The sequence below is a fragment of the Ostrinia furnacalis genome, unplaced genomic scaffold, assembly GCF_004193835.3.
Source record: "Ostrinia furnacalis isolate ACB-3 unplaced genomic scaffold, ASM419383v2 OfSCF6932, whole genome shotgun sequence".
Lineage (NCBI taxonomy): Eukaryota > Metazoa > Arthropoda > Insecta > Lepidoptera > Crambidae > Ostrinia > Ostrinia furnacalis.
This window is the reverse complement of record NW_021137171.1, coordinates 566,782-589,391: the sequence shown is the minus strand read 5'-3', so window position 1 is coordinate 589,391 and position 22,610 is coordinate 566,782. Positions and strand designations below refer to the sequence as shown.

Genomic DNA, 22,610 nt, shown 5'->3' with positions numbered 1-22,610 from the left:
TTCATTAAAACTTAAGAAACCTAAAATCCTATTTGTAACGATTCTGAACTCTGCAAGTCCTGTTTTCTATTCCTAAGTGGAGGAAACAAAAAAATTGCGTTAATTGTTCCCAGTTTAGTTGATTACTACACAACTACTTAACGCCCGTATTCACAAACATTACTATGAGGTCGCACAGGGTGACACACGAACCAATCACAGAGCTCTATTCAACGCTGTGCGCTCGATTTGCTGCTTCACTTAAGCTAGCATCGTTTGTGAATACGGGCATAAAACTCACTCTGCAAAACAAGAAAACGAAATAGTACTTAATATAATCAAGATTAACAATAAATAAAATCAAACATTTCAGCTACGGTTATCACGTTTGCCCAATTCTGTAACTGTCACAACTTTGGATCACGAGTCCATTGGTGACAATAGTTTGTAACTAGATTTTGTTTCGGTGACGTTTTTATTATGTCAACTTAGCTTTAGTTACGTGACGAAAATAACCAAATTTCCCCTAGGAGGTGTGCCACGTTTTTATAAAAGAGAAGGTACGAACGATAGTGCATCAAACCCAGTGTAGTTTGTCATTTATGCATGCATGCAATCATGTAACCTCACAAAGTCCGACACCATTAGTAAAACTACGAATCAAATCAAATCAATCATTATTCACCGCAAATAAGTAGTTACAAGATAGTTCTTGCTTGATATCTACAAATTGTTACTTGAGACCTATTTAGTCATAGACTATAGACATGCAAATACAAAAATTAGTACTTATCTACTAGAAAAAAAATTACACTACGACATTTATTTTAAAAAGGTACAGTCCACTGAAGTGTATGATTGACATTTTTTTATTTTTGACTAGTTAAAATAATACAATTTTTAATGTAATTTTAAAATAACGATTTACTAGTGAACTACTATTTCTTATTTGGTATCATTCGTTTCAATTTAAAGGTTCAAAAAACAACACTGATTAGTTGAACTTTAATTTGTTTTTAGACCAAGAATTTAATCCACTTGTAGTTAGATTCAAACTAGAGTGCTCTTTAAAATACTAAGTATCGTCAAATTAGCGAAGAATACTTAATTAGTAATTGCAACTTAAAACTATTAGTAACTTGTAACTTGTAAACCATGTCAAGTGGGAATTAATGAAAAAAGTTTTAAGCTGACTTAATCTACCTATATTTAATTTTATTAGTTGTTGCAATTCACGAAGGCGCGAGAGCTTTACATGAGTGGCTCGCTACTGTTAGTTGTTCAAGTTTTGACAGACATTACACTATCGTTATGTCCATGTACACGTACACACACAAGTAAAGCTCACTCGCCTCTGTAAGTTGCAGAAATTAAGCCTACAGTATTTTCAGGAACTAAAATTATAAAAAAATATAACTGCGGTTAATTTTCTTCATCTAATTTTGAAGATGTTCACAATAGATGGATACTTCAATTAGTAATTTAATTGATAGGCTTAATAAACATGAAGACAATACAATCATTGGGAATTGTTCACATTGAATTGTGAAGGGCCCTTGCAATTCACCAATAAATATAATTGGGGCCTTATTAAATAAGTACAAAGGTATACTATGAATTAATAACCTTTGCTCTGTTGGCTGAGGTACAATAAGCAATTGTGGAATAAAACCAGATTTTGTTCGGAACCACTTACGTTTCTGGTCACCTACAGGCCGGTATCAACACTAAAGTACTTTATATTGTGACGTAACAACTAAATTAAAGTAAGATAATAATATTATTACGTGGATACAGTCGGGTTCATAAATATACCTATTGGCAGTGCCAATGTCTCAAAATATTGTTAGCGTTTTAAGTTTTTAACGACCATATATTTCAATACACACTCAAACACCAATAAAATCAAATCAATCAAAAGCAAGAGAATTTATTTTTTGTTAATATTAACCACCATAACGATAATACCTTTACTTGTTTAATTTAACTCTATTAAATCTGAGTAGTTAGTATTTATATTCCAACAAGGAGACTGGCAATTATATTAGTATCAAGTTTAGTAAATCATTTGATAGACATGTTGATAAAAATAATTGGACGTACGAGTACATCGTGAAATAAGGCCCATTTTCATACCGATTCAATTTTGTTTTATGTCACATGAAATAAATTACCGAGTTTACACCTCGTACGCACGACAACATACTAACTAAAGATTGTAATATCTGTGTTGATGAAATATACTATTTTTCAATAAAACGACTAGTTTATGTGCTGTTGACTGCATTTTACAAGCTTGTCGGCTGTTCGGTATAGAGGTTTCGGAACGGACTACCATGCCGAGAGGTCCCGGGGTCGATTCCCGGCCGGGCAAAAATTGAAATGATGAATTTTAATTTCTGTGTCGGGTCTGGGTGTTACTATGTATAGTATGTATGTGAAGTAATTAGAACGCATTACCATTGTCTATGATATGGTTTAAAAAGAAATTTGTGTTTTCCTAATTGACATTATCTGTGTGTCACTTACCATTACGAGGAATAAACTGAAACGTATTTTGATCTCGCTTTTTATTAGAAATCCTTCATGGTAGCAGAGCGTACCGTTTACCGTGACTGTTAAAGGATTTCTAGAAAGGCGAAAAAAGTGTTAGGGCGCCGGCAAGTCACGGCATTTTACAATATAGGCCAGTAGAATTAAACACAAAAATTGATTAAATCGGAAATAATTCAAACAAAAGATTTACTTGCTTTAACGGCTTCATTGGTTGCCCAATAAGACTCTCCTAGGTTTTCGACTTCGACGGAGTTGTGCTTGAGTGGTGGGGGCCCCGGAAAGGGGCGCTTTTTCGGTTTTCCGGTTATACCGCGTAAAGGACTTACCCTATCGAAAAGTGGTCTTCCTGACGGTTGAAGGGCATTTAATCCTGCATTAAATAAGACCAAATTCATATGTTTTGAACAAACCGTTGTCGTGCAAATGTTCGGCAAAGTAGAAAATATGTGTATAATTAATTACCCTCTCCACGTCCAATGGCTCGTTACCCACAGGCTTCCAAGTCTTGAAAAGGAGCGCCTCAACCAGTGTAACCCTATCAAGGCTTACGAGCTGGATGCGCCTATCCTTGTTCGTCCCAGCCGTTCCTTAACTGCGGTTGCTGCACCTCTTCCTGGCACTCACCTGAACAACTCTGTGTTACCTACAGTGGCTGCTCCTCTTCTTTGTATCCTCCTGCACGACTACGTTGCCTAGCCGTATGCCTGGTCTAAGGTTCGACGCCAAAAATCAACAACAACAAGTTCATATTAAAACGCTGAAGAGTTTTTTGTTTGTTTGTTTGAACGCGCTAATCTCAAGAAGTACTAGTTTGATTGAAATAATTATTTTTGTGTTGAATAGCTCATAAATTGAAGAAGGCTATAGGATATATATAATCACTCTACGACTAATAGAGACAAAGCAGTAAAGAAAAATGTTGCAAGCACAGAAAATAGTATTTAAACTATTTTCACGCGTACGAAGTTGATTTTGTGGCGTCGAACCTTAGACCAAGCATATGGCTAAGCAATGCAATCGTACAGGAGGGTACAAGGAAGAGGGGCAGCCACAGTAGGTAACACAGAGTCGTTCAGGAGAGTGCCAGGAAGAGGTGCAGCAACCGCAGTTAAGGAACGGCTGGAACGAACAAGGATAAGCGAATCCAACTCGTGAGCCTAGACAGGGATACGCTGGTTAAGGCGACCCTTCACAAGGCTTGGGAGCATACGGGTGACGAGCTATTGGACGTGGAGAGGGTCATTAATTATACACATATTTTCTACTTTGCCGAACATTTGCACGAGAACGGTTTGTCCAAAAAATATGAATTTGGTCTTACTTAATGCAGGATTAAATGCCCTTTAACCGTCAGGAAGACTACTTTTCGATAGGGTAATTCCTTTACGCGATATAATCGGAAAACCGAAAAAGCGCCCCTTTCGGGGGCCCCCACCACTTAAGCACAACTCCGTCGAAGTCGAAAACCTAGGAGAGTCTTAAAGGGCAACCAATGAAGCCATTAAAGCAATAAAATCTTTTGTAGGAATTATTTCCGATTTAAAAGCTAATTCTACTGGACTAATAATAGTTTGACAACCCCAGTTCTAAATTTTCAAAACGATCATCATATTNAGTGTTCTAAAAACCACTTCGCTCGTTACATCCATCTTTTAAATAACAATAATCATCCCTTAAATAACAATCACAAGCCGTCAGGAATCAAATTAAAATGAGAGGCGCCACTAAAATCTCCTCATTACACCCAAAGACATTAGTTAAGGGTGGCAAAAGAAATGCCTGGGCCTAGAAACGTACCCTGAAATGCCCACAATTTTGTAACAATGCAACATTTTATCCTAAACTTCCACGCAATGAAAAACAAGCTTTAGCATACTTAATATAGAAGTTAATTTTTATTGGCTCGAAAGTGAATATACGTCGTTAAGTGTGGCAGCCCCGAAAGCTCAAGTAAAGTGGAAAGAGTCCCCGAGAAAATTGGCACAAGTGGTTTTAGCCAGAGCGGGGCGACGCGTGGGGGAGGTAAGAACTAAAGCGTAAGCAATGTACAGAAGGGTAACGAAGGCGGAGATTATGCCTAATGGCTTTAAGATTTTTTGAAGAACTGCCATGTATTTTTAGTTACGCAATGAACATCTACTTCTAACTTCGTACCTACATTTTCATTTGACTTTCTTTTCGCTGTTAGAGCCCCCACCCGGGGGCACTATCACTCTATTAACCAGTTTGGCGCCGCCTCCTTCTTTACGTGGTTTAAAATGGTAGTTAAAAGAAATACTTGACACAGACTCGAGGATGATTTGCTTTCTCAGATACACCAAATGTTGGTAATAAATATTTTTTATGTGTAAGTGTACCTTTAATAAAATGTGAACGAGTTTTTCTTTATATGTAGTTAGAATTGATAAATTTTTGAAGTTCCTTAAACTGTATCTATTAATTAAGTAAACAATTGTGTATAATAAAATATTTCATTTTCATTTTTTTTTTCATTTTTATAATAACATGGTGGTAAGCAACAATTATTTGAGTGTTGAGTGTTAACCTCTTAAATTAATATCCATAATGAGATCACGAATTACCGTTGGTTTTCGTGCCTTCCATTTCCAGTCACCTCAACAGATTTATTTATTTATTTATAGATAGATATCTAAAGTCTAAGATTTTCACCTATACGGTAGAGCACTGAACTACGAGTNTATACAATAAGTGAAGTAATTAGAACGCATTACCATTGTCTATGATATGGTTTAAAAAGAAATTTGTGTTTTCCTAACTGACATTCTCTGTGTGTCACTTACCATTACGAGGAATAAACTGAAACGTATTTTGATCTCGCTTTTTATTAGAAATCCTTCATGGTAGCAGAGCGTACCGTTTACCGTGACTGTTAGAGGATTTCTAGAAAGGCGACAAAAGTGTTAGGGCGCCGGCAAGTCACGGCATTTTACAATAATAGTTTGACAACCCCAGTTCTAAATTTTCAAAACGAAAATCATGTCTGCATCCAATATGTTCAATATTGAAAAACTAACTGGACGAGAGAACTTTTCAACTTGGAAATTCGCCGTAAAAGCATATTTGGAACATGAAGATTTGTGGAAATGTGTGGATCCCGAAGAAACAAAAACCGATCCCGATCTTGACGTAAAAGCCAGGTCAAAACTGATTTTGCTTTTGAGTACACAGAACTACGTGCATGTACAAAACTGCAAAACAGCACGAGAGGTATGGCAGAGTTTACATAAAGCCTTTGACGACAACGGGTTGGCTAGACGCGTTGGCTTGCTGAAGGAATTGATTAACACTTCTCTAGAATCAAGTGATGGTATAGAAGATTATGTCAGTAGAATCTTGGTTGCTGCTAACAAATTAAGAAATATTGGCTTTGAAGTTAATGAAGAATGGCTTGGGACACTAATGTTAGCTGGGCTACCCGACGAGTATAAACCTATGTTAATGGGACTGGAGAACTCGGGAGCTAAAATTAGTGCAGATTTTGTAAAAACCAAGCTACTACAAGAAGTAATAATAACTGATACTAGTAACGCTTTCTATACCAACTCTCAGAGATTCAAGAATGTTCAGGAAAACTCGTACAGTGGTCAGGTCAAGAAGACACAGAAAGAAGAGAATTCCAATTTTGTTGCAGCTTTATCAGCTTCCACCAGTTGTAATTCTTCTAAATGGTACATGGATTCTGGTGCCTCCATGCACATGTGTAACAACGTGGAGTGGATGCATGATATTCATGAGCCTTCCGTGAAGACAGTCACAGTGGCCAACNGATATTCAGATAAAAGCGAGATCAAAATACGTTTCAGTTTATTCCTCGTAATGGTAAGTGACACACAGAGAATGTCAATTAGGAAAACACAAATTTCTTTTTAAACCATATCATAGACAATGGTAATGCGTTCTAATTACTTCATCCCCCCCTGAACGCATGCCCAGTGTTCAGATGCTCTTCGGATCTGGTAAGTTGGTGAGTAAACAAAATAACTGAGCTCGTCATTATCAGTACCTTCCAACACAGACTCTCTCCTTGGCTGAGGTGAAATGACCGAACCTTGAGTACAAGTCTCTTCTGACTGAACTTTACTTTCTAAGCTTGCTGTGGTTTGAGCTGATGTAGGTACTTGTAGTTTTCAGCTGGACTGTAATCATATCATTACGCATAAAACCATTTTCAAAGAATGCAACATCTCTGCTTTTCATAACTCGATGCGTCTTGGGATCTATGACACGATAACCCTTAGTACTGTCACAATAACCTACAAAGATCCCTTTATTGGACCTTTTATCCCACTTTTGTCTGCTCGCCTTTGGGACGTGAACCATGACCTCTGAGCCAAATATTCTGATGTGGGATAGGTTAGGTTTTTTGCCTGTCCATAATTCGTAAGGCGTTCTACCATCTAAGCCTCTGGCTGGAGACCTATTCACAATATACATGGCTGTGGCAACAGCTTCACCCCAAAACGGTTTATTCAAATTTGCATAAAACATCTTACTGTCCTCCTAGGGGTATGAAGGGTTTGCAGGATCTCCAAAGTGGTATCACATTGAGGCCACGTCACCGAAACGATGACCAGGGATTATTTTGTTTACTCACTTACCAGATCCGAAGACTGTTGAGCATCTGAGCACTGGGCATGCGTTCAGGGGGGGATGAAGTAATTAGAACGCATTACCATTGTCTATGATATGGTTTAAAAAGAAATTTGTGTTTTCCTAATTGACATTCTCTGTGTGTCACTTACCATTACGAGGAATAAACTGAAACGTATTTTGATCTCGCTTTTTATTAGAAATCCTTCAGTATGTATTTACAAAAACTAGTATTTAAGTATGTTTATATCCGTTGTCTAGTACCCATAGTACAAGCTTTGCTCAGTTTGGAACTAGAAGCATAGTGTAAAATGTCCAAGGATATTTATTTATTTATTTTATTTAGTTTCACCTGTCCTGTTTGTCGGTAATCAATTAATCTTGTTACTTATTACTATACTTTAAAAAGAAGAAAACTTTACATACTCATTCCACCCTAATTTGGAATATAATTAGAAACAATATTTTCGGAGTTATATTCAAAGATTTTCATTTTTCAATCAAAACGAAAAGAAGGCAGTGCCAAGTGAAGTCAAGTCGTAAACCTAGGATTATGTTTGCAGAAGATATTAAGCTATCATTTAATGGCCGCATTAAACGGAAAAGCAAACATTTAGTCTGCTAATCAAAGATGGTAAAAATCAATAAGATTGTGGGATCCAAATCTGCCCTCTCGTTACAACTAGGTTTTTTTTAATACTTCACAATGCAGGTATTTGACCGCAATCGCACCTGGTGTTAAGTGAGATCTGAGAGTGAGTCTAGGATGGTACATATCTGCCCTGTAAGTGCCTATTCATTCTCGCCTTGAAAAGGCCCTCACATTCTCCCCAAATACCTACTGCTAGTTGTTGAGACCACCTGTAGTATTGTGGGCTCAAAAATAAGTAATTTCATTCAAGTGCAAACATAACTTTGCATTGGAATGCATGTTTATATTAGCTAACTGCAAACGTAACTTTGTAAAGAATTTAAAACCTTTTAGAATTGTGTAAGATTTTTCATGATTAAGATCAATGAAGCGATTCATAATTCTACAGTTTTAAATGCTGAAAACTGTTAATATGAATGGAACCTTGAAAAAACTTATTACTAAGAAGCAAAGGAATTTTCTGTTCACCGAAAGCTGAAAAACGAAAGGTTGAAATTTAAATATACGCGTGTTACCAGGTAACAAAAAGTAATTAATAAAGAGCAATAACTGCACGTTGGGGCAGGTCAGACCACGGCACGCACAGAGTATTGAAAGATTTGAGATTATTTTGTAACATAATAAGGTAATCTACCAGCAATAATAAAGGATGTATAACCTAACGAAATGATTCAAATTGAGGCTGTGAACAATTAATTTAATATCAACTTCTGTTTACAAAATCACCTTAATGAAGAACACGTAACATATCATTAATAACACAGTCACATGTCATTTTTAATTTCTAATACAGCGATACAGTAAGAGTTCTCTCTTGAGCCGAAAAAAATTAAATTATCTTCATACGAGTAATATTAATCAATCGATTTTTGGTAGAGTCGAGACTAATTCAGAGCCAGTGAAAATACAGAGGTTCTCATGATTTGTACTTTTTAATTTCCAAAAGAAATGAGAATATTTAATTTTACAACTTTTAACTCCAATAAAAACTAACAACTCATTATTCCCGCACCAAAAGCATTAATGTTGCTGCAATTGCATTCGATACAATCCAATTGTCGTTTCAATAACGCGTAACGTTTGTTTTAAAGGCCATCTAACTGCGTGCGGTGTCGATACGTCTCATCGGCGCTGCAGGGGATTACAATTTCCCTGCAGTCAATAACATGGTGTTACAGTCATTCACTAAAGGGGACTGAATAGATCTCTCGGTCACAAAACCCATTCGGTTCTTTGTTTGGTTTGTGATCATTGGATGACTCATTTAGTGCATGCAGTTTAACACAACTTTAAAAAGAAAATGCCATTTAAAATTCAGATTGTTAAGAATAGTCCTGTAAGTAAGTACCTACTTAATGTAGAGAAAATTATTAATTAAATTTTCGTTAGATGAAGGATTTAAAAAGGTAAAAAACATTTACTATTTTTTAATCATTAATTACCTGCAAAATCATTTAAATTAACAACTGAATAATATTTGAGCATAAATTTAACATTAACGAATTAACAAAACAAAAGCTAAGTGAATTTTGCGTACACGTGCCAAATCAAAGGTTAAAACTGCACACAGCTAACCGACACCAAATAAAATTTGCATACTACACTGTAACGTCCCTTTAACGGCACCGCATCACAAACTACGCATTCATTCCTGTCTCTACTCATCTGTTTTACAACTCTAAAATATAGGCATATTTCTTTTTTGAGAGCTCACTCCTTATGTCTCCTTGTCTATTCTGTCTGTTTGAGAGCTCATACCTTGTCACTTTGTCTGTTCTGTGTCTGTTTGAGAGCTCATACCTTGTCACTTTGTCTGTTCTGTGTCTGTATCTCCCTAACCTTGTAATTTCATCCACAGAGCAAAGAATTAACAGTAGAGGCAGCAAGTCCTCTAACCTTATCGAGAAGGTCAACGGTTGGCGCAGCCAGCGCGGAGGTACGTCACGTGGCATGCGCTTTGGCTGTTCGAGGCGAATGCGCCGACCTAAACGGGAGTCGCACTGCATGAATAAAATACAGTCAAATAAATGTCTACATGTTGTCATCATCCGCATGTACAGTGACAGCACATACCTACAAATGTCAAATTAATGTGCCTCGTTTGATTTTGAACCTTATGCTCATAAGAGTAAAGTTCAACATCCTATGATGAAAATTTGATATTTTGTTAGGTTCACGTGCAGCACAAAAAATCCCTCGATGTTTAGTTTACCATAAATGTATCATTCCTTGATAGGCAACAATTATAATTCCCAATTCTGTCAACCCATTGCACAGTAGAAGCAACTATTGTAAAAATAATCCAGTTTCTGCTATTAATATATGCAAAAAAGTACCAATTCTGCTGAAGCGTTTAGATGCATGTAGCGCTTTTGTGTCGAAAACACCCACTTTGTACATGTTTCATTAACGAATGACTGCTCTATTTAGCGATCGCAAACACAACTAAGCCCCATGGACCAAATGTTGCGCTTCCATTTAAGTAGATAATAGGCGTTCACAGCTTCACAAGGGTAGTTTGTTACACCAAATAGAACAACCAACACGAGCTTTGGTGATAGTCACGTTTTGAGATTAAAAAACTATTCTATGTATAGGAGGTATATGTAAGCTTATCATAGTAAATAAGTTCTACACCTGTAACGCTAGTCTACTAGTAATCTTAATAGGTTTTTATCAGCCTCTTAGCTGACATCTGTCAAATTAGAATTAAAGATGTGGTGTTGATAAAAAACTTATCTACATGTAAGATAATTACCTTTTAAAAAAAATAAAACCGACTTCAAATGCGCGAACACAAAAAAAAACTAAAAATTAAAAATATTGCGTATAAAAAAGTTCATCCCCAATTTTCCACCCTTAGGGGTGAAATATTTTCTTCAAATTCGCATGAAACCACCCTTTTGATAATACCTATTCAACAAAAAAATAATCGTTCAAATTGATTTATAATCGGCGGAGATATTGCGTATAAAAAAGTTCATCCCCAATTTTCCACCCTTGGGGGTTGTTTTTTCTATTATTAAATTTAAATGGGAGGTATTACCTATACGCCGAAAAAAGATTTGTTCAAATCGGTTCATAATTGGCGGAGTTATCGCGTAACAAACATAGAAAAAAAAAACATACGGGTCGAATTGAGAACCTCCTCCTTTTTTGAAGTCGGTTGAAAAATAAGTTCATTAATAGCAATGTTATTGAAGTTATCATCTTAATTTCTATTCACATTTCATCAAATCACACCCTTATGCCAAAAACATTAATAAGATTACCGCAGCTTTTTCCATACTAATATTTTCTCCTCAAAATTACTTAACGTTTTGCTCTAAACTCTCCACTACTCTGTAACTATTATTTCTCGGAGGTTATTAAAGGTTATAGTGTAACAATTATCATTTCAAGCGACACGCCACTACACACGGGTTTTAATATGATTTTTAAATTATATGTTTCTAGGGAACCGTTAGACCGTTGTTCTTAGAACATAGTTAAAATGTTTACTTGGCGAATAGCTGCTCATTGTCAAGGCTCAATGATTAAGTTTTAATTAAGTTAATAATCTGAATCTTTTGTAATGACTCTACATTTTACAAAAGTATCATACCTCTAGAAAAAGGCAGACAGTAGCCAAATGAAAAAAGGAGTTTGGGTTATTTGACGCTCCTTGGACGAAGCTACTTCAGAAGTGGACTGTAATTGGCTAAAACGATTAAATTTTGCTATAATTTATAACATACATTGGATTTTCTATTTCTAACGCTCTATTTAGTTTCAGGTCTATCTGCCACTTGGCAACTCACTTTACGTAAGAGATTTATAAACATTCATTAACCACACCTCAATTAATAAGTGGGAAAAGCGTCACAAAGTCTTTAAACCTATTACTCGTACTTATGCTATTTTTTGTTCAGGACATCATATGCAATCAATTTCACACACTTGGAACTCTACTCGCTTTTACTGTTACACCCACGCGTTAATGAGTACTAGATTAGTAACAAACTGTTGAAGCCCTGTGATTAACAATGGAAAACACCCTAAAAATTGCCATTTAATTTACTTTAGACAACTACAGTTACATAAAAAATAAACACGTCACTGCATAATGTACATAAACAGAGTAGGCTCAGGAAAATGTTGAAGGAAATAGTAAAAGTTTGGTGTAGGAGTAAAGGTTTAACGTAATTCAAAACGTAGTATAGTTCTTGCAACTCACAAAGGCGAGTGAGCTTTACTTGTGTGTGTACGTGTTACATGCACATAACGATAGTGTTATGTCTATATTAAAACTTTTGAAAAACGAGCAGAAGGGAGCCACCACACATGTAAAGCTCACTCCCCTTCGCCTTCGTGAATTGCAACAACTACCTACCGATTGTGAAGCCGGGTAAAAAAAAATCTTACCAAACCGCTACCAACCAAGTTCATATGGGCCTACTTAGTCAATTAGATCTTCAAAAATCTATTTTACTCGGAAATATAGTTTTGCCAGTCTAGCAGAGCATTCGACGGCCTGAAAAAAACATGCCCTACTAAGAAATGAGCTTACTTTACCTCGTTCACTATGATCGGTAACTAGAAAGACTTAATATTTGTATGCAATTTGCAATGAAAACACAAGTAAGTGTGGCAGACATGCGAACCAAACATTAATCCGCTAGAGTGCTTACTAGAAACTACTAGAAAGGCTTCGGAAACATATGTTTAATCAAATTATATCGACGTCAGCACCTCTTTAACGTAATTAAAAACGATAATTAAGTTTTAAAGATACAAAGTTGAGATTCGAAGTTTTTTAATTAGTAAAGGACAATAGACCGGTCTTTTATAGTACCTATTGTGATAAAAAGTAGCTTTTAGTACCGATATTGAATAAGTAGCATTTTTTAAAATTACCTGTTAGCTTTTTTTGCGTAGATTTCTTTAATAAGTAATTAAATCTTAGTAATAATAGCCTTGTGATTTATATCGCAATATTAACATAGGTATTTAACGAATCCACCCAGAGATATCATTTTCAAATATGTTAGATAATATAGATAATTTTGTACAAATCTCATCATCATCACCATCTTCATTTCAGCCGCAGGACGTCCACTGCTGAACATAGGCCTCCCCCAATGACTTCCACATCGCACGGTTGGCAGCGGCCTGCATCCAGGGCTTACTAATGATGTGTCTACTGAATTTCCTTATTCTCATATATTTCATTTTATAAAACTTTCCGCTGTCATCAATCTATTCTTAATATAACCCAATCAGTGTCCAATTGAAATGGGCCAATCCGTGTCACTTCGGCCAAAAACTTGACATTAGTACCCCGTTGGGAAATTCCTATGAGTTCAATGGATTTATGTCGATGGCTGTTACGAACAAATACGATTGTTTATGGTCATTCCAACTTTGCGGGGGAGTCCCTAATAAAAATATGTCCTCCGTAATACAATTGTCATTATTAGTATTGTAGTGGGTTGTTAGAGCTTTGTAATATATCGCTGTTTGTTGGAATAAAATTCGATGAGTCAGTTTTGAAACGTTGTTATTGTAGTGTGATATTAATATTATGTGGCTTTACCAAATGTATGGAAGCTGGAAACATTAAAATTTCGGATAGTTCCAGTTTATTCTGTAACATATTATTGGTACCGTTTAAAAGAGCTCGTGAAGCACTTTCAGGATCTTGTGTAGTTTAGAAATAATCCAGTGAGATAACTTATCGTTTCCACCCTGTACAGGTAAGTACTTAAACGATTTAGATGGTACAACAGTAGGTACGTCGCTTGCCTCTCTAACTGACGTACCTATCTGTCATTTTTTTCGAAATTGAGTTATCTACACCATCTTAATCAATTTCGCAAGACGAATCGATCTGTCTAATCGTCTGAAAATTTTGCTAAATGTCAGTTACGTCAGTTAGAAAGGCAAGCGACGAGTAATAATAAAATAAAACCAAGATGAAACAAGATTGTAGAGCAAACGTTTTGCATTGATTTCGTTGATCTAAAAGCATTTAATAACGAGGTAGGTCCTGACTTTAGAGTCTCTTAACGACGCCTTAGAGTGAAAACCTCTTAAGTGTAAAATAAGTAATTTTTCAGGAGGAAGATAAAACTGCGTGCTGTAAAATTTTTGTACGACGTCTTTTATGTTTTTGTCAATTTATATGTATGTAAAAACTGTTTTTATACCCAGAAATTATTTTATATATAATATTCTGTAAGATTGACCGAAATGCTAAATAAATATGAGACAATGGATTCCCGAAGTTTTCACTGTAACTAAAGCGACGATAAATAAGCCATTCGGTACAACTAATACGTTTAACCCTTTAACGCACACCCTAACTTTTTTTTGAATTCGCTATATTTCTAAGTGGATATATATTCTATAGCGTTATTTATAACAACATGTATTAATAAAATTATCAGAAACTAGATATTTTACGAGAAAATTCAAAAAAACTAGTGGTCAGTATACTGACCATTGACCGTTCTGCATCACTAAAATCACCAATATTCATGTGAAATCACTGGCCAGTAAACTAGACACTTATAAAAAAAACCGGTTATTTTTATGTGAATTACATATTAAACTAAATAAAATAATTGCGTATTTAGTTATCAATCTTTAATTAGGCTAAAAACATAATATTCAACAAAGTATCAAATAAAATGATTGCATTTCTTCTTCTGAGCCAAAAATAACATGAAAAAAACCAAAATTAAAAGTTTTGTCAACTAAAGTAAACATTATATAATAATTTAGAGACAATATTATGTTATAAAATAAAAAAACGTGAATAAAAACTCAATAAACCCAGGATTATTATATACATTATCCACAAATATACATAATTTTGTATGAAAAAATACCTAAACAGTTATAATAATGGGGTATAACTACCGAACCCGTATATTTGGGCTTATTATGTTATTGTATTATAAAAATTAATAATATACTCAGTATAAAACGATATAATTTGTGTGTAAAAATCAAAACATATAAATATGAGACCACCTCAAATTCACATGTGTAATTTCTACACAAGGCTTTTTCAACACACTAGTCTGTTTTTAATTGCAAAAATAACATGTTTATTTTACGGTTTTCGACTATATTTTCACGTGATGATAAAGTATATACTATAACATTATTATTTTACTCATCTTCTTTACGAAGATATGTTTTTACATTGAACTACACTCGGAAATATGTATCGTCTGCTTGCAATGGCAGCAAATACTAGTACGGGTGTGCACAGTGGCCAGTTGACAGGCCACCTTAAAAAAGAGCGCGAATTTTTGATGGCGTGCGACGTCCTTGAGCGCTGGCTCGTTTCTAGGCCAGCGTGCTTTATTGGCTATCGTTTATGATCATAAGGTTCGACATTGTTACAAAAATCATTGAATTATCGGCCGTAAAGTGACTGTCCAGTTTATTGGCCACTTTGTATGGGCCGTCCTATAAAGGGTTAAGACAGTGATAACCTTTACATTTATTTTATGGTAGGCAATAGTGTACATACCTACTTACGAATTAAAAACCACTTTTCTTTCTTTAGCCAAACTTTTGTCAATTACACTGTGTAATTGCCTATAACCCCTTTAGCATTCAAACAAGCGTCAACAAGCCATCTAACGTAAGGCCGCGTCCACATAGTGCACGCCACTTAGCCACGATTTGATTACTCGGTGCATCAAGTCTGAGAGCTGGTTTATAGCCCAGCTATAGCGCATTAGGTGGACACTTACCCTAATGCAACATGGTGTATAGTCAGCCATATGCATAATATTCTTTGATGTACAGAATAAACTTTTTAAAAAGTAAGGTGAATCTGAAGTCAGTAATGGTCAAATCAAATCTTTTTTTTTCTGAAAGGTCTATAATAATATTATGTTTGTTGTGTTTCAACCTTAGTACCACTTTGAAAGCAAATAGATTCTATTTTATTCTAATTCATGTTTTGAGCAAAAACACGGTTAACAGTAATTAGCTTCATAGACAAAGCATAAATTCTCAATGGACTGTTTCACGCATATTTTATTAAAATCAATCAAGTGTCTTTTCCGGCGCTTTAGGGGTTAAAAACTCGATGAATTATAATAAAAACATGTATCATAATTATGCAATGTATGTACATTGTACTTATTAGGGGAGAGTTCGGTATATTGTACCGCCGGGTAAATTGTACCACCCTCATATTTCGTAAAGTATTTATTGAATATCTGTAATTGCAACACCCAGCGATACACAACTAAAATCAATTAATATCGGCCATGTGGTTTTTGCCGTGACAACAAACACGTGTGTTTTATTTTGAAAAGTATTTTTTCATTGTTTTCAAGTAACTTTTGACAATACATGTTTAGATTGTAATTTTGTTAAATTTAATCACAGGGTGTTTCTAATATATTATTTAGAAGCGTAAATTAGTGTGTATTACAATTATTTGAAAGATTTTTAGGTATTTATAAGCTATATTTTTTACCGATTTTTTAAAAGCACTATCACCTAGTCGGCTAAATTGTACCACATCAAGTTGTATGGAACATTACAAAAGGATTTTGAATTTTTTTTTAGTAAATCATATTTTGAAGTTACAATAGCTTAGTTATGTTTGACTAACAATAAATGAAAGCAAAAGACTGGCAAAGTAGATTAGGTACAAGTGTGCGTTACGATAATTGGAATTACAAAACTTGTACTAAAAATCGTGATAACGTGTAAAACAATATCGATTGTCTATGTTATTAACTACTGTTCCTCTTCGTTTCCTAATTTGTTAAGAATGTATCGTATAATATTTTGCCATAGTTTTTTTATAGGCTTGAAATTTATTGAAATCCAATTTAGTAACCCTGTGGTACAAATTATCGAACCGGTTGGCTAAATTGGACCGAAGCTCTGAACTCGTACTTTGTTAATTTGTGCTAAATATACAACAATCATGTTAATTAATACTTATGAAATAGTAAGTTGAATAATGTATCTTTTATTATATACCATGGACATTAGCAAAAACAAAAGAAAACTATGTGTAAAATGGGATTGAAAAAAACTGGTCCAAATTAGCGGACTCTCCCTTATATGTATGTACATATAATAAGTAAACGGTGTCACATGTAGGATACCCATGCACATAATTAAACAATAAGCTAACAATCACACGTTTACTATTATTTTAACCCACGCATGTTAAATTACTTGTAACAGTTGTTACACAGCCCCACATATAACAAATCAAGTATTCAACTATCAACAACTAGTGGACCCATAATAACAATTCGCGTTACTATTCATTTAACTTTATATGGTCCTACAAAAACATTGAAATATTTTAAACTAGCAAAACCAATGTTTGTTCGATTACATTTATTAGTTTCAGATTCATATTGACTATTTGTCTTTCAGGTTCGTGCTTAAGTTACGGGCATTCGTGCTGGGGAGGTGAGTTGAAGTATTAATAATAAATTACATTAATATCATTTATTTTCATGTAACTAATAGATCTCTAAAAGAAAATATTTAGTACTAGCGACCGCCCGCGACTTCGTACTCATGGATCCCGTTTTACCTCCCTTAGGAGTTGAATTAGTTGAAAAGCCACGATAGCCGAACGGTGAAGGGGTCGGACTGGCCGACTCGTAATCCGGGGAACGCGGGTTCGGTCCCCGCCGCCGTTCGACTATTGTGGTGAGCTCACTCGTGATACAATCATATTTTAGCTTAGTACGAGAGGGGCTAACGGGAGTATTAGTAATTTGTGTAATAACAAATTACTACTAATTAAAAATAATTTTCCAAAATCTCGTCTGAGTAAGCACCTACATTCTAAAAGGAACCCCCATTCAAAATTCGAGACTCCTAACACTTGTAATTTCTGTATTTCGTGATAAGTGAGTTAGTCAATCAGTGACCTTTCGCTTTTATAGATATAATAGATAGATTTTTGTTGAACGAAGATATATGAACTTTTATGTAGTTTAATTCTAGTACATACTTAAAGGTGCTTATTTTATTGATCGTGCGTTACTACTCTTCAATTAAAAGAAGCAAAGAGCCACAAGACGTCCACTGCTGAACCTAGCCCTCCCCCAATGATTTCCTCATCGCCCGGTTGGTAGCGGCCTGCATCCAGCGCCTTCCTGCTACCTTTATGAGGTCGTTGGACCTTGTGGGTGGAAATCTATACTAGTCTATACTGATATTATAAATGCGAAAGTAACTCTGTCTGTCTGTCTGTCTCGCTTTGACGCTTAAAACACTGAACCGATTTTGATTAAATTTGGTAAAGAGATTTGAGTCCCAGGAAAGGACACATAGGATAGTTTTTATCCCGGTTTTTGAAACAGGGACGCGCGCGATTAAGATTTTTGTGACAAACAAAATTACACGCAGGCGAAGCCGCGGGCGGAAAGCTAGTAATAATTATAATTCGTACATCATCATGTACCCAAAAGCGTCGCCTAAAAGCTTTATTATGATGACTTGACGTCACGTTACATCACATGAACGAGTCAATGTTCTACCCCAAGATAATCCGTCGATTACTTTCCTATCATGCTTTCGAAATAAATACTATGGCCAGTCGAGAATGTTTTTTACTATCGGTGCAGTAAGCTGGGATTAAACGATAGCAATATAAACGATAACTACGAGACTGAAACGCGAAATGATGCAGATGGCGCAATATATCGCGATTGTGTTTTTATTTGGGCCGTTATTGGTATTGTAATAGAACGGAATAGTGCTGTCTATCTGTAGTGTAATTCCAAGTTATCGATAGAGTCTTATGAATAGGTATTGATGAACCTATATATTGATGACTAGCTTTTGTCCGCGGCTTCACCCGCGTGAAATTTAGTTTGTCATAGATCGTCATAAATTATAGCCTATATGTTATTCTGGGTTATAAACTATAATACTGCAAAGTTTCATCAAAATCCGTTCAGCAGTTTTTGTGTGAAAGAGTAACAAACATACATCCATCCAGACATCCAGACATCAAAACTTTCGCATTTATAATATTAGAAGGATACTATTTAGGTCCAATTTCGATTAAATCATTAGGTACCTACTCTAGTAGAAATTTAGTAGTGGAGCAATAAAAACAGCAAGGTATTTTTGGCTTGTATTGGAGCCCTAAAAAGAACCTCGTAACAATAACTATGACAGACAATTCAATTCTAACTTGAAATGTATCTAGATATAAGATAAGCAACTATCATAATACATACGAGTACCTAATATAGTCAGACAATAAACAATTATTAAACCTGAGATAACGATGGCACCAATAAAACTATCGATATTGTTACTAGTTTTCTGGGTAAACATCGATAGGCACTGTAGGTATTTACAACACTAGCTTTAATTTTTATCAAAATCAAAATCAAAAATATTTATTCAGTTTAGACCACAAGTGGCACTTATGAATTTAAAAATAGATTCCAGCTTTAAAAGCCCAGTTAAATAGTAGGAAGCTTTATCTGTCAACCACAAAGTTGCATAAAGACAATGACTTACGGCGCTTTGTAAGAAAGCTTCGCTACAAGTACCTACTAGTACCTAACTAGTACCTATATTAAGATATACGGTTTCTGTGAACGAAACAATTTGTAGAAGTAATTTTGATGTAGGTACCTACATAGTTTCCCAGAGAAAACTTTCTCACCTATTTTAAATTTTCGTTTTTGCAATAAATAACCCAATAAAAAGCTTCGGCCTTTCTAAAGTACATCGTTCATAGAGGTCTCATTCAATTTTTGATGCCATATCCCATAGTAATTTGTATAAGAATAAATATATTTCCCATCGCCCAAAAGATGTGAATGTGAATATTTTTCGAGTGTGACAACAATTACCCCAAACCTTTCCCCCATTACAAACCTAAAAATGGGATCTCATTATTTGAAATAAAATGAGTTAGTTTTCTTTATTTAAATAGGTAATAACAGTAAGCTTTGTTTATCAGCCAGTTAATAGTAATAGTTAGTCTAAGTACATAAGTTTTTGTGCTCGTGACTTTACATTAGTTACGTACAGAATTGTATGACTATGTTATTTCACATTTACCCAGAATAAAAGCGATTTATTATTGAACTGGCGGATCTTATAAATATTACGCTGCGTTATATTAATAATATTCATTTAACTTGCCAATTAGCGCAACCCCACCGTTGTCGCCGTAAGCTTCTAAGCTGTAGTCAGTCAACGTAATTTAGCAAGGTTTCCCTCAAATTACCATTCATTATATTTTGGTTATCAAAGGTTTTTGAATCGATTTCTTAAAAGTCAGTCGAAATTTTAAATTTTCTAAATTCATATACAGGTAAGTATCCCAAAAAAACATACATAATAATATACAGTCGAACATATAAATAGCACATTACACTAAAATTATCTTATCTCAAAACTCTATGGGCATTAGGCTTGTTTGATGCGTCTGAGAACTCCCCTTCCAGTTAAAACGACTGAAAGCAACGCAAAAACGTGCTTTTCATCTTTACATTCGAATTTTCACCGTCTATTTACTTATAGAACTTCAGAACTTAGCACTCTTTGTAGAGAGCACGCTGATCCCTGATCCAATCCACGATGTTTCTATCTCTTGTAGTGTTCATCTGGAGCTAAGATTCAAAATGTATAAAAATTATACTTACTCGGTTTCAGCCCACGGCAAGAGGTCCGGGCGGCCGCCGGTCACCGCGCCCGACTGGTATCTCACCACCATGCTCCGACGCATGGCCTCAAACGCTGAAATGGTAAGCAACATTCAGCTCCATGTATGTACCTTTATACAGAATGTCCCAAAATGGGCGAATCCAAACTTCTATAGGATGTAGCTTTTGACCTCTGACCTACACTTGAAAATTTATTTCAGCCAAATGACGTACACTGCTGGACAAAGGCCTTCCCTAAAGATTTCCACAATGACTGGTCCTGCGCTGCCCACATTTAGAGTGCTTCTAGCAACCTTCACCAGATCGTCGGTCCACCTAGTGGGAAATTAATCTATAAGTATAAAATTAATGTGTAAATAATTCGGAGAGTACCTCACTCTCCAATTAGGAAGTATCTGAAAAATATAACCTCGTCTGCGAGTTCCTTTTACCTTTAACCGGTTTATTTTAATTCCACAAGCAATAAGAGCGTAGGTTAAGGTCTTAAATCATGCATTACAGCCCTTAACAGCCCACATGCCCTTATTAAAGAAATGGGCATACAAAATAAAACTTTAAAACAACTATCCTATACCAAATTGCCAAACATCCCTCCTCGGTATTAAATAAATGATCAATTGATTTGTTGTACTGTAGCTACGAGGAATGTTAAAATTCATGGTTATTATTTTTGCCCTTTGATTATTCAAAACCCCTTATTCAGTATTCAGGGCACACATTATAATGGCCCTTATTGTCTTGCCTTACAGGGCATATACTACCCTTATTTTAATTGTTTTTCATAGCATTTATTGAAAAATAAATTATTCTGTATCTAGAGTACACTTTGAGAATGCGTCGAATGCTCTTTTAAATATAAATAATTAAAATAAATATGAACGATAATCTTTTTCTTGTGCCATAATATGAACTTTTTTTGCCTTGCTTCCATACATATTTGATATTTTGAAAGGAATCTATATCTCAAGGAAACATACATCTAAAGATATACAAAATGGAGGTCGTGTAAAAGAAAACAGTAACACGAAAATTGGATAAATTTGCAAAATCCATAGATTAGGTAACGGATATTTTGTTACGTATGCAGATAATGTTAGTACGAGTAAGATGTTACTTATGGGGTTACTTATGGAATCTAAGCCATTTCCGTGTTACATGATATGTAAAAAGAAAACTAGCTGGTACGAATACGTATTTAGAATGAATAGTAAGTAGATTTTCATCTATTGGCTTGCCAATAGGAGATGGACTAAGGCATATAGTTTTTATCTTAGGTTTTTATACAAAACTTTGTACACCATCCAGTACCTCTAGCATGAACAAATTTTGTCTTCGAATCGTTTGCATTTCAACCTTCGAATTAACCGATAACGTGACAATTTTGATTCTCAAAATAAGTTTCGTTCAACCATTTCTGATACTAAGTTCACTTTACGACACGTTCACAAGGGCGCTGTTGTAGTGTTCGTACTAAATCTTTTGATGGCGATTCGAGCACGCAAACGATTTGAACTCGAAAGTTTTTCATGCTAGCCGTACTGTCAGGGTCAGTTTGGTTGATTAACGTATTCCAGCAGTTAAAAATTCGAATCCGTGAATATTTTATGCCAGCGTAAAAAATATTCAATACAGTTTTTTTTAAAGAACTTACTAAAATTCAGCATTGTATTTGTATTGCTTAAGTACTGATTATTTTGTACTCGTACATATTTTCCAACAACAAATATAAATTATTAATTTTGCAACTTTCAGAACCGCGTTCGTCAGGCCTCAAACAACAACGAAGACCTTAACGCCATCTTCCAGGTGGAGGTGCCAAACGACACGTCAAACGAAAAAGTCACGTAAGTTTCCCTAATTCGGGAAACTCTCAATAGATGGCATTAGTTGTTTGCTAGCGCTCGCTTAGCAACCATAGCGCCATCTCTTGAGTGGTTGTATAGGAGTGTGGAAATTGGGGCGAGTTATTTACACTGTGAAAATTACTGCAAGTGGCGTTGTTGCTTTTGTTTTAAGAAAATGTCCACAGATGGCGTTAGTAGTTGCCAAGAACACCTAAATATTGAGTTTATGGTTTATTGTACGATATTTTTTGAGGAAAATTAATTTATACTAATTTATCTTTTCAA

The 22,610-nt window shown here is 35.2% G+C and overlaps 1 protein-coding gene across 1 annotated transcript in view; it reads left to right on the top strand.

Moving 5' to 3' along the window:
* The window catches only part of CCHa1 (neuropeptide CCHamide 1), a 34,478-nt gene that overhangs the window by 9,537 nt on the left and 2,331 nt on the right, over positions 1–22,610 (top strand). Inside the window, exons 3-6 of the mRNA XM_028318575.1 lie at positions 9,657–9,734; positions 17,210–17,245; positions 20,471–20,562; positions 22,234–22,325. Of these exons, the coding sequence (XP_028174376.1) occupies positions 9,657–9,734; positions 17,210–17,245; positions 20,471–20,562; positions 22,234–22,325 (298 nt within the window). The remainder of the gene's footprint in view (positions 1–9,656; positions 9,735–17,209; positions 17,246–20,470; positions 20,563–22,233; positions 22,326–22,610) is intronic.